Source organism: Anolis sagrei, chromosome 5 (assembly GCF_037176765.1).
Source record: "Anolis sagrei isolate rAnoSag1 chromosome 5, rAnoSag1.mat, whole genome shotgun sequence".
NCBI lineage: Eukaryota > Metazoa > Chordata > Lepidosauria > Squamata > Dactyloidae > Anolis > Anolis sagrei.
Window position 1 is genome coordinate 79,558,049 of NC_090025.1, and position 12,171 is coordinate 79,570,219.

The 12,171-nt window shown below is 44.2% G+C and overlaps 1 protein-coding gene across 2 annotated transcripts in view; it reads right to left on the reverse strand.

The window, feature by feature from the left end:
* LIMCH1 (LIM and calponin homology domains 1) overlaps positions 1–11,303 on the reverse strand; it is a 341,273-nt gene extending 329,970 nt beyond the window's left edge. The window contains exon 1 of one of the 2 annotated variants that reach the window (XM_067468791.1): positions 10,938–11,303. In XM_067468791.1, coding sequence (XP_067324892.1) covers positions 10,938–11,003 — 66 coding nt within the window. In that variant the 5' untranslated portion in view covers positions 11,004–11,303. The remainder of the gene's footprint in view (positions 1–10,937) is intronic. The other variant, XM_067468792.1, reaches the window with a different exon arrangement.
* Between the last annotated feature and the right edge of the window lie 868 nt (positions 11,304–12,171).

A 12,171-nucleotide genomic window follows, 5' to 3' on the forward strand; every position in this document is an offset into this window, starting at 1 on the left:
GGGTTAATGTAAGTATTAGTTCTAAAGGTTTAGTAATCTGTAAGTAAGAGTTCATGGGTGAAAGCAATTAAGGGTGGGAGTTTGGTTCATCTCTACCTAAATAAGGCAGAGCCCTGGCAACGTGACAAAAATCACATTGATGCAAATTGAATTTAATTTTCTATGTTCTTTTTATATTATAATAGTACTCTTAATTTGTGTTACTATTAAGTTTAATGAATATGTTAAAAGTTTTGATTAAAGTTTATTTTTAGATTAACGCAGTTTATTATTCTTGAATCTTGTAATCCCTGCTAACAAAAAAAAATCAAAGTAGAGTAGTCCCTGGTTAAAAAAAAAGGTTGGGAAACACTGCTCTAGACAAACTGTCTCTGCAACTCATGTATTTTTTAAAGGAAATTGTCCAAATCAGGTTTAAACTGATGGGCTTAGTATTTAAATAGAAAGCACATGTAGCTGTGAGACAGATTCCTATGCAAATAAGACCGTACCTCATGAAGGAGGATCTGGCCAGGGTAGTCCATACCTTAGTCACCTCCAGATTGGACTACTGTAATGCGCTCTACATGGGGCTGCCCTTGAAAACGGCCTGGAAATTCCAACTGGTCCAACGGGCGGCAGTCAGGTTGTTAACTGGTGCTCCTTACAGAGAGAGGTCAACCCTCCTGTTTAAGGAGCTCCATTAGCTGCCGTTCATTTTCCAGTCCCAATTCAAGGTGCAGGTGCTTACCTACAAAGCCCTAAACGGTTGGGACCCGCATACCTGCATGACCGCATCTCTATATATGAACCCACACGATCTCTCCGATCATCTGGAGAGGCCCTGCTCACGATCCCACCTGCGTCGCAAGCACGATTGGTGGGGACGAGGGACAGGGGCTTCTCCGTGGTGGCCCCCCGACTCTGGAACTCTCTCCCTAAGGATATCAGACAAGCCCCAACATTGGCAGTCTTTAGGAAGAGCTTGAAGACGTGGTTGTTCCAGTGTGCCTTCCCAGAATAGGAAACTCCTAGCATCATGTCCCAATTGTACTTTACTAGAGATTAAGATTGTCTGCACACCACACTTATCTCCAAAAACCTATCCATCTCACCTGTCATGTTCAGCATTTAAAAATTTTAATCATTACATTTGGCCCGGCCTTAGTTTAAATGTGTCATGGTGTTATTGTCTAATGCAATGGTTCTCAACCTTCCTAATGCCGTGACCCCTTAATACAGTCCCTCCTGTGGTGGTGACCCCCAACCATAACATTGTTTTTGTTGCTACTTCATAACGGTCATTTTACTACTGTTATAAATCATAATGTAAATATCAGATATTCAAGATGTATTTTCATTCACTGGACCAAACTGGGCACAAATACCCAATGCACCCACATGTAAATGCTAGTGGGGTTGGGGGAGGATTGACTTTGTAATTTGGGAGTTGTAGTTGCTGGGATTTATAGTTCACCTATAATTAAAGAGCATTCTGAACTCCACCATCGTTGAATTTGAACCTAATTTACCACACAGAACTCCCATGACCAAAGGAAAACACTGGAAGGGTTTGGTGGGTATTGGCCTTGAGTTTGGGAGTTGTAGTTCACCTATATCCAGAGAGCACCGTGGACTCACACAATGGTGGATCTGGACCAAACTTGGCACAAATACTCAATATGCACAAATGTGAACACTGGTGGAGCCTGGGGAAAACAGACCTTGACTTTTGGGAGTTGTAGTTGCTGGGATTTATAGTTCATTACAATCAAAGAACATTCTGAACTCCACCAACGATAAAATTGGTTCAAACTTCCTACATGGAATCCCCATGACCATCAGGAAATACTGTGTTTTCTGATTGTCTTTGGCGACCCCTCTGACACCCCTTTGCGACCCCCACAGGGGTCCCGACCCCCAGGTTGAGAAACACTGGTCTAATGTTTATTGCTATTGTTTTAATGTTTATTGTTTGTTTATGAGTTTATTTATTGTTGTACTTGTTATGCTGTTGTTTTTATTGATGTGTTGGGCCTTGGCCTCTTGTAAGCCGCACCGAGTCCTTAGCGGGGTATAAATAAAGGTTTATTATTATTATTATTATTATCATCATCATTATTATTATTATTTGTCAACTGCTGTGCTTTGCAGACTTACTCGTAAGTAAATACAGTCCAACATACTGAAGTTAGTCAGGAGTGAAGGAATTGTTCAGAGACTATGAATCACTCTCATTATCTCTTATCAGGCGATGATAAAAGAAGTAGTTATGCTGTAGGAAAAAAACAACACCCCCCTTCCACATTCTTAAAGATATGGTTGACAGGTGCCTTAAATCAATTGCATAATAAACTCTATTATCTATCCAAAATATTTATTTGGGTTTAACAAATCCAGGGGACCTGAATGGAAACTATGCACAAAGGCATATACTAGAAGACATAGGGACCAAACCAATTGTAGCTAAACATGTGTTTTTCCTATTCGCATATATATATATAATATTATTCAGAGTGTGTTTAATCTTGTTCATTTTTTAAACCTAAAATCTTGTGTGGGAACTCTCTTCTATTTTACTATATTGAATTCCACTGCTCCAGACTTTTCTCCAAGTGGGACAGCAGTATTGGAATCGAGCCAGACGGTGAGAAAAGTAACTAGATCAGTAACAGTATGGAGAGGAAACGTGTGGGTGAGCTGCTATCACTTATACACTCCTTTCGAGGATGGAAATGATATGCAACCAAGCAACCATACAACACAACAAAGGCCCCCAAAATAGCAAGAAACTGATCTTAACATTTCTTACCATTTTTAAATTTGTAAATTGCCTTGCAAACCTTTTTTGTTGGCTGAAAGCAGACTCAATACTTTTATAAATATTGGATAAATAAATGCAATGGAAGCAGGGCTGAGACTTTCCTTGCTTGAGACCAGAGTGATTCGAATCCTTTTCAAGCCTGATATAGACAAAGAGCTTATTATCTTCTTGAACTCACATGGGAGAGATGCGATGTAAAAAATACTGGACCAAGCACTACACAAGCATCCATATAACATAGAAATGATTATATTCCACTTGAAGAAAACAACCTCTCTTTGGATCACAGAAACCTGCCTTGAAAACCTTCTGGTCAAAATTCTCAGAATTCTGTTGGGTTTGCAGTGAGGTTCATCTATATAAATATAAAGATAATGTTCATTTGTGGGATTAACATAACTCAAAAACCACTGGGCGAATTGACATCAAATTTGGACAGAATACGCCTAACAACACAATGAGTAACCATCACTAAAAAAAATATGATTTTGTTATTTGGGAGTTGTAGTTGCTGTGATTTATAGTTCACCTACAATCAAAGGGCATTTTGAACTCCACCAACGATGGAATTGAACCAAACTAGACACACAGGACTCCCATGCCAAAAAGATACCAAAGAAAACAGAGAAACTATTTAATATACCAATTAAGGTAGATACAGATTTTATGTTAATGGCAATAATAGAGATCAATAAGATTAATGCAAAAACAACAACAACAAGCAATGATTCTAGGCAGTAATAGCATGGGGATGGAGAGATAGAAAAAATTGAATTTGATAAGCTGGAATAATTTACCTGTTCGATCAAGTCCAATCAGACATTATAGCATGTATAGTTCGAGAGGATACACAGGAGGAGAAAACGGAAGAGAAATTAAAGAGAAATTGGTGTCTTATATTAAATGGATAGAAAGTGGTGAAGCCATTATAGATATTGTACAAAGATTAAGAAAACTATGTTCATGGTTAAATATAAAGATATAGATCAGTGGTTCTCAACCTGTAGGTCCACAGGTGTTTTGGCTTACAACTCCCAGAAATCCCAGCCAGTTTACCACCTGTTAGGATATCTGGAAGTTGAAGGCCAAAACACCTGGGGACCCACAGGTTGAGAACCACTGATGTAGAGGAAAATGTGGTGGGGAGGGGGTATGGTGAAGGGTGATGGGAGGGCAGAAAAATTAAAAAAATGTGAAAAGAAGAATTAATTCTGTAAAAAGGTGAATAGATAATACAGAAATACTTTAATATTTACAGTGTGTATACGCAATAGTTGTTTATAACCTATTCACAGATTGCACTATTATGTACTCAATATAAAAAAGAAAAAAATTGTGTTTGTCTTTTTTGGTCCTTTAGGGTCCCTTATGTGTATAGGCAGCCTTGCTTAGTATGTTTTGCTCTTATCTTTGATGTCCTATCTCCTCCTCTGTTCTGATTTTCCTCTGTGGAGGGAACTTTGGGCTCTTCCACATAGGCCCTCTATCCCAGGCTCTCTGTTTATCCCAGAATATCTGGCAGTGGAGACTCATATACTCAGGCCTAAAGCAGAAAACCTGGGATCAGATCCTGGGATACAGGGTCTGTCTGGAAGGGCCCTTTGATGACAATGTTGGCTATAAGTTATATTGAGTTCATTTTATTTCATGTTTCATCTTGATTATTGTTTGTTTTTGGCACTGAATGTTTGCCATTTTTGTTGTTCTTTGGAAACCACCCTGAGTCCCTTCGGGAAGAGAGGGCAGGTTATAAATAAAGTATTATTGTTGTTGTTGTTGTTGTTGCTATTTGAAACACAACAAGATGAGTCCACAGCACACAAGACCACTCTGCTGGCTTTGTATTGGATTACACGTCAGACACTTCCCAAGTGTCTAGGACTGTGTGATGTATCGGTGAATAATGCGTGCAGATCCCAGTAAGGTGGCCTTCTGCAGCTGGCAGATGGTAATTTTGTTAGCGCCGATTGGGTTTAAGTGCAGGCCAAGGTTATTATTATTATTATTATTATTATTATTACTATTATTATTATTCCCCCCTCCTTCCGCCTGATCGTTTATCCTCCCCACAGAGTCTGTTTTACACTCACTTTTAGCTATGATTTATTTGTTATTTTATTGTGTTTTTATGATTGTACTGTATATGGCGCTGAATATTTGCCTTTGCATTTGGAAGCTGCCTTGAGTCATTTCGGAGAGAGAGGATGGTGAGAATTATATTATTATTAATGTTGTGGACCTTTTTCCTACCCAGGAGCAGGGTCTGAAAATAGTTAAGGACCCTTCCAGACAGGTCCTATATCCCAGGATCCAATCCCAGGTTTTCTGCTTTAAACTGGATTATATGAGTCCACACTGCCAGATAATCTGGGATAAACAAAAAACTTGGGATCAGATCCTGGGATATAGGCCCTGTCTGGAAGTGGCATATAAACTTTGGCTATCTGGGCACCCTGTTCCTTTTGAATACTACATAATAACATAATAAGGAGGAGGAGGAGGAGGAGGAGGAGGAGGAGGAGGAGGAGGAGGAGGAGGAGGAGGAGGAGGATTTAAAAACTGAACTGCAAAGACTCTGGCACAAATCAGTAAAGGTGGTCCCAGTGGTGATCGGCACACTGGGTGCAGTGCCTAAAGACCTTGGCCTGCACTTAAACACAATCAGTGCTGACAAAATTACCATCTGCCAGTTTCAGAAGGCCATCTTACTGGGATTTGCACACATTATTCGCCAATACATCACACAGTCCTAGACACTTGGGAAGTGTGATCCAATTCAACAGCCAGCAGTGTCTGCTGTGAGCTCATTTTGTTGTGTTAATAATAAGAAGAAGAACAACAAGAACAAGAACAACAAGAAGAAGAAGAAGGAGAAGAAAGTCTGGTGACAGAGGACTTTTACAAGTAAAGCAAGCAGCTGAAGAAGAAAAACACGCCCAGGCAGAATAAGATATGTGCAATGTGCATAGGAATTTTTTAATTGATTTTTTTTAAAACTATAGTCCGGCCCTCTAACGATCTGAGGGACAATGAACTGGCCCCCAGTTTAAAAAGTTCGAGGACCCCTGCTCTAGGCCATGGCCATGTTGTTGTTGTTCATTCGTTCAGTCGTCTCCGACTCTTCGTGACCTCATGGACCAGCCCACGCCAGAGCTCCCTGTCGGCCGTCACCACCCCCAGCTCCTTCAAGGTCAGTCCAGTCACTTCAAGGATGCCATCCATCCATCTTGCCCTTGGTCGGCCCCTCTTCCTTTTGCCTTCCACTTTCCCCAGCATAATTGTCTTCTCTAGGCTTTCCTGTCTCCTCATGATGTGGCCAAAGTACTTCAACTTTGTCTCTAGTATCTTTCCCTCCAGTGAGCAGTCGGGCTTTATTTCCTGGAGGATGGACTGGTTGGATCTTCTCGCAGTCCAAGGCACTCTCAGCACTTTCCTCCAGCACCACAGCTCAAAAGCATCGATCTTCCTTCGCTCAGCCTTCCCGAAGGTCCAGCTCTCACATCCGTAGGTGACTACAGGGAATACCATGGCTTTGACTATGCGGATCTTTGTTGCCAGTCTGATGTCTCTACTCTTTACTATTTTATCGAGACTGGACATTGCTCTCCTCCCAAGAAGTAAGCGTCTTCTGATTTCCTGGCCACAGTCTGCATCTGCAGTAATCTTTGCACCTAGAAATACAAAGTCTGTCACGGCCTCCACGGTTTCTCCCTCTATTTTCCAGTTGTCAATCATTCTTGTTGCCATAATCTTGGTTTTTTTGACGTTTAGCTGCAATCCGGCTTTTGCGCTTTCTTCTTTCACCTTGATTAGAAGGCTCCTAAGCTCCTCCTCGCTTTCGGCCATCAGAGTGGTGTCATCTGCATATCTGAGGTTGTTAATGTTTCTTCCAGCAATTTTCACCCCAGCTTTGCATTCATCCAGCCCCGCACATCGCATGATGTGTTCTGCATACAAGTTAAAAAGGTTGGGTGAGAGGATGCAGCCTTGCCGTACGCCTTTCCCAATCTTGAACCAGTCTGTTGTTCCTTGGTCAGTTCTTACAGTTGCTTCTTGGTCCTTGTACAGATTCCTCAGGAGAGAGACAAGGTGGCTTGGTATGCCCATCCCACTAAGAACTTGCCACAATTTATTATGATCCACACAGTCAAAGGCTTTAGAATAGTCAATGAAGCAGAAGTAGATGTTTTTCTGAAACTCCCTGCTTTTCTCCATTATCCAGCGGATATTGGCAATTTGGTCTCTCGTTCCTCTACCTTTTCTAAACCCAGCTTGAACATCTGGCAACTCTCGCTCCATGTATTGCTGGAGTCTTCCTTGCAGGATCTTGAGCATTACCTTACTGGCATGAGAAATAAGGGCCACTGTACGGAAGTTTGAGCAGTCTTTTGCATTTCCCTTTTTTGGTATGGGGATATAAGTTGATTTTTTCCAGTCTGATGGCCATTCTTGTGTTTTCCATATTTGCTGGCAAATGGCATGCATCACCTTGACAGCATCATCTTTTAAGATTTTAAACAGTTCAGCTGGGATCCCGTCGTCTCCTGCTGCCTTGTTGTTAGCAATGCTTCTTAAGGCCCATTCAACCTCACTCCTCAGGATGTCTGGTTCTAATTCATTCACCACACCGTCAAAACTATCCTCAATATTATTATCCTTCCTATACAGATCTTCTGTATAGTCTCGCCACCTTCTCTTGATCTCTTCAGCTTCTGTTAGGTCCCTGCCATCTTTGTTTCTTATCATGCCAATTTTTGCCTGAAATTTACCTCCAATGTTTCTAATTTTCTGGAAGAGGTCTCTTGTCCTTCCTATTCTGTTGTCTTCTTCCACTTCCATGCATTGCTTATTTAAAAATAGTTCCTTATCTCTTCTGGCTAACCTCTGGAATTGCGCATTTAACTGGGCATATCTCCCCTTTTCACTGTTTCCTTTTGCTTTCCTCCTTTCTTCCGACCTGGAAGATGGGACTCCCAGGTCGGAAGATGGCCAAAATGCTACTGGGGAGGAGCAGAGGATAAGTTCAACTAGCCCCAGATGTGATGACGCAGCTAGCTCAAAGCCGAAAGGAAGGCTAGCGGCCGACGGTACTGGAGGTGAACGACGAATCCGATGCTCTAAAGATCAACACACCATAGGAACCTGGAATGTAAGATCTATGAGCCAGGGCAAATTGGATGTTGTTATTGGTGAGATGTCAAGACTAAAGATAGACATTCTGGGGGTCAGCGAACTGAAATGGACTGGAATGGGCCACTTCACATCAGATGACCACCAGATCTACTACTGCGGACAAGAGGAACATCGAAGAAATGGAGTAGCCTTCATAATTAATAAGAAATTCGCTAAAGCGGTGCTTGGATACAACCCAAAAAATGACAGAATGATCTCAATTCGAGTGCAAGGAAAGCCTTTCAACATTACAGTGATCCAAATATACGCCCCAACCACAGCTGCTGGAGAAGCAGAAGTAGATCAGTTCTATGAGGATCTGCAGGAACTACTGGATAATACACCAAAAAGAGACATTATTTTCATTACAGGAGACTGGAATGCCAAGGTGGGAAGTCAAATGACAACAGGGATCACAGGCAAGCATGGTCTGGGAGAACAAAATGAAGCGGGACGCAGGCTGATAGAATTTTGCCAGGAAAACTCGCTGTGTATAACGAATACTCTCTTCCAACAACCTAAAAGACGGCTTTACACATGGACCTCTCCAGACGGTCAACACCGAAATCAGATTGACTACATCCTTTGCAGCCAAAGGTGGCGAACATCCATCCAGTCGGTGAAAACAAGACCTGGGGCTGACTGTAGCTCAGATCACGAACTTCTTATTGCCCAATTTAGAATAAAACTAAAGAGATCAGGGAAAATACACAGACCAGTTAGATATGATCTCACTAACATTCCTAGCGAATATACAGTGGAAGTGAAGAACAGATTTGAAGGACTAGATTTAGTAAACAGAGTCCCAGAAGAACTATGGACAGAAGTCCGCGACATTGTTCAGGAGGCGGCAACAAAGTACGTTCCAAAGAAAAAGAAAACCAAGAAGGCAAAATGGTTGTCTGCTGAGACACTGGAAGTAGCCCAAGAAAGGAGGCCATGGCCATATAGCCCAAAAAAACCTACAACAACCTATGAACCCACGCGCTCACTTCGTTCATCTGGAGAGGCCCTGCTCATGATTCCGCCTGCGTCGCAGGCGCGTTTGGTGGGCACGCAAGACAGGGCCTTTTCTGTGGTGGCCCCCTGACTCTGGAACACCCTCCCCAAAGATCTTAGACAGGCCCCTACATTGGCAGTCTTTAGAAAGAACTTGAAGACCTGGCTGTTCCGATGTGCCTTTCCAGAATAGGAAAACTCCAATAACAAGTCCCAGATGCACTTTATTAGAATTAAGATTGCTGCACACTGCACATATCACCTGTCACATCAGCACTTTTAATTCTGTACCCATTACTCTGGCCCGGCCCAGTTGTATTGTGTCTTGGTGTATTGTTTATTGCTTGTTGTTTAATATTGCTTTATTGCAAAGATACAGAATGGGAGAAGATGCCTGGCTCGAGAGCAGTACGTGTGAAAAAGATCTTGGAGTCCTGGTGGACAACAAGTTAAACATGAGCCAACAATATCATGTGGCGGGAAAAAAAGCCAATGGGATTTTGGCCTGCATCAATAGGAGCATAGTGTCTAGATCTAAGGAAGTCATGCTACTCCTCTATTTTGCCTTGGTTAGACCACACCTGGAATATTGTGTCCAATTCTGGGCACCACAATTCAAGAGAGATATTGACAAGCTGGAATGTGTCCAGAGGAGGGCGACTAAAATGATCAAGGGTCTGGAGAACAAGCCCTATGAGGAGCGGCTTAAGAAGCTGTGCATGTTTAGCCTGAAGAAGAGAAGGCTGAGAGGAGATATGATAGTCATGTATAAATATGTGAGAGGAAGCCACAGGGAGGAGGGAGCAAGCTTGTTTTCTGCTTCCTTGGAGACTAGGACGCGGAACAATGGCTTCAAACCACAAGAGAGGAGATCCATCTGAACATGAGGAAGAACTTCCTGACTGTAACAGCTGTTCAACATTGGGACTCTCTGCCCCGGAGTGTGGTGGAGGCTCCTTCTTTGGAAGCTTTTAAACAGAGGCTGGATGGCCATCTGTCAGGGGTGATTTGAATGCAATATTCCTGCTTCTTGGCAGGGGGTTGGACTGGATGACCCATGAGGTCTCTTCCAACTCTATGATTCTATGATTCTAATTGTTTTTAATTTGCTTTAGGTTTTGTATTGTTATGTTGTGTTTTGAGGCCTTGGCCTTTGTAAGCCGCATCGAGTCCTCCGGGAGATGCCAGTGGGGTACAAATAAAGTTAATAATAATAATAATAATAATAATAATAATAATACAACAACCCAATAATAATAATACTTTGTATTCCACCCTATCTCCCCAAGGAGACTCAGGGCGGATTCCAGCATATCCAGACACAAGGTAAACAAACATCCAATGCCTAGAAACAACTACACACAGACAAAGGTAGGTATGCAAATCCTGGGTCAGTAGATCAACATGGAAAGGATGCAGAGAGAGAAAGAGAGAGGAATGCCACTTTGCTGTGTTTCAGAGCCCAAAACCAAGCCCTGCAGAAAGGCTGCCTGCTCTGCTCTCTGTGGCTGTGCCTCTCTCTGTCTGTGGGCCACCCATCCCCACGTGGGCCAGGTCCATTGTCCCTCCTCCTCCTCTTCTTCCTCCTCCTGCACTTGAACCTGCCAGAAAGCAAGCCTAGGGTCCCAAAGGCTAGCTCTTTGCCGGCGATCTCCCGTTGCATTGCATTCCGAGAAAGAGAAGGAAGCCAATGCGATTAAGAGCTTAAGCGGGAGGATGGAGGAGGAGGAGATGGAGGAGGAGGAGGAAGGCAAGAGAGACGTCTCTCCCCCCCCCCCCCCCCCGCTCCCTCCAGCGTCCGAGTCTCTGCTTCCACTGGTTTAACCTGCTCCTGCTTGAGTCCCATCCTGCAGCAGCAAAGGCGGGACCACACTGCCTAAAAGATCCCCCCCAAAACCCGATGCTGCAGAGAGAAGCATCACTTCACACAGAGAGAGAGAGAGACGGCTCCCCTTTGGCTTACCTCGATCCATTGCTGGGCTTCGGCCAAGGCTGGCTCGGGGCGGGGGGCGTCCTCGGGGCTGGCCATTGGCGAGGGCCACGCAGCTCCTTCCTTCCTTCCCTGGCTGCGATGCCGCAGTAGCCCAACGGGAGAAGAAGCCCCAAGCCGCTCTCCCTGCAGCAGGAGCCAGAGGAGGAGGAGGAGGAAGCCCCGCCGGGCATGCGGTCCCTTCTCCGCCGAGGTCCCAGCCTCCTCCTCCCTCTCCTTCTCTCTCTCCTCCCACTCTCCTCTTGCAACGGGATCCCAGCCGACCTGAGCGGCCGGCTAAAAATAAAGCGCTAGCGAGAGAGAGAGAGGGAATGGCAGGCTTTGGCCCCTGCAAATGCCCAGCCGCTCCCGCCCCCCGCCCTCGCAGAGCCAATGGGAGGCCGGCAGGATGGGAGGGGGGCGCCCTCTCCCCAGTCTAAACCCCCTGCTACAGGCAGAAGGGGGCAAACACTTGCTCTCCCCTTGCAAAACACAAGCAGTCTTCTCTATGCGTCTCTATGTGTCTCCAAGTCCCCAATTGCATAGTTTCCCTAGGTAAGGCATACTCAGGTGTGTTGTCCAAAGCTTTCATGTCCGAATCACTGGATTGCTGTGAGTTTTTTTCGGGCTATATGGCTATATAGCTGCCATTTATTTTCCGAGCCCAATTTATGCTCCACTGGCTGCCATTTATTTTCCGAGCCCAATTCAAGGTGCAGGTGCTCACCTACAGAGCCCTGAACGGTTTGGGACCACCCTACCTGCGTGACCGCATCTCCATCTACGAACCCACACGCTCACTCCGGTCATCTGGGGAGGCCCTGCTCGTGATCCCACCTACGTCGCAAGCGCGCTTGGTGGGGACACGGGACAGGGCCTTCTCTGTGGCGGCCCCCCGACTTTGGAATGCCCTTCCAAAAGAGCTTCGTCAGGCCCCTACTCTAGCAGTTTTCAGAAGGAACCTAAAAACTTGGCTGTTCCGATGTGCCTTCGCAGATTAGGAATCCCCATCCCAAGTCCTAGATGCACTTTAGCACAACTATTGTTGCTGCACACCGCACTTTTAATCTTACGTTCCTCCTGCCATCTCAGCACTTTTAACCCTGTACCCCATTGCACTGGCCGAACCAGTTTTAATAGTGTCTTGATGTATTGTCATTGTGGTTATTTTGCTTAATTGTTTTGATTTGCTTTGTTTATTGTTGTGTTATGTTTTCTATTTTATTGT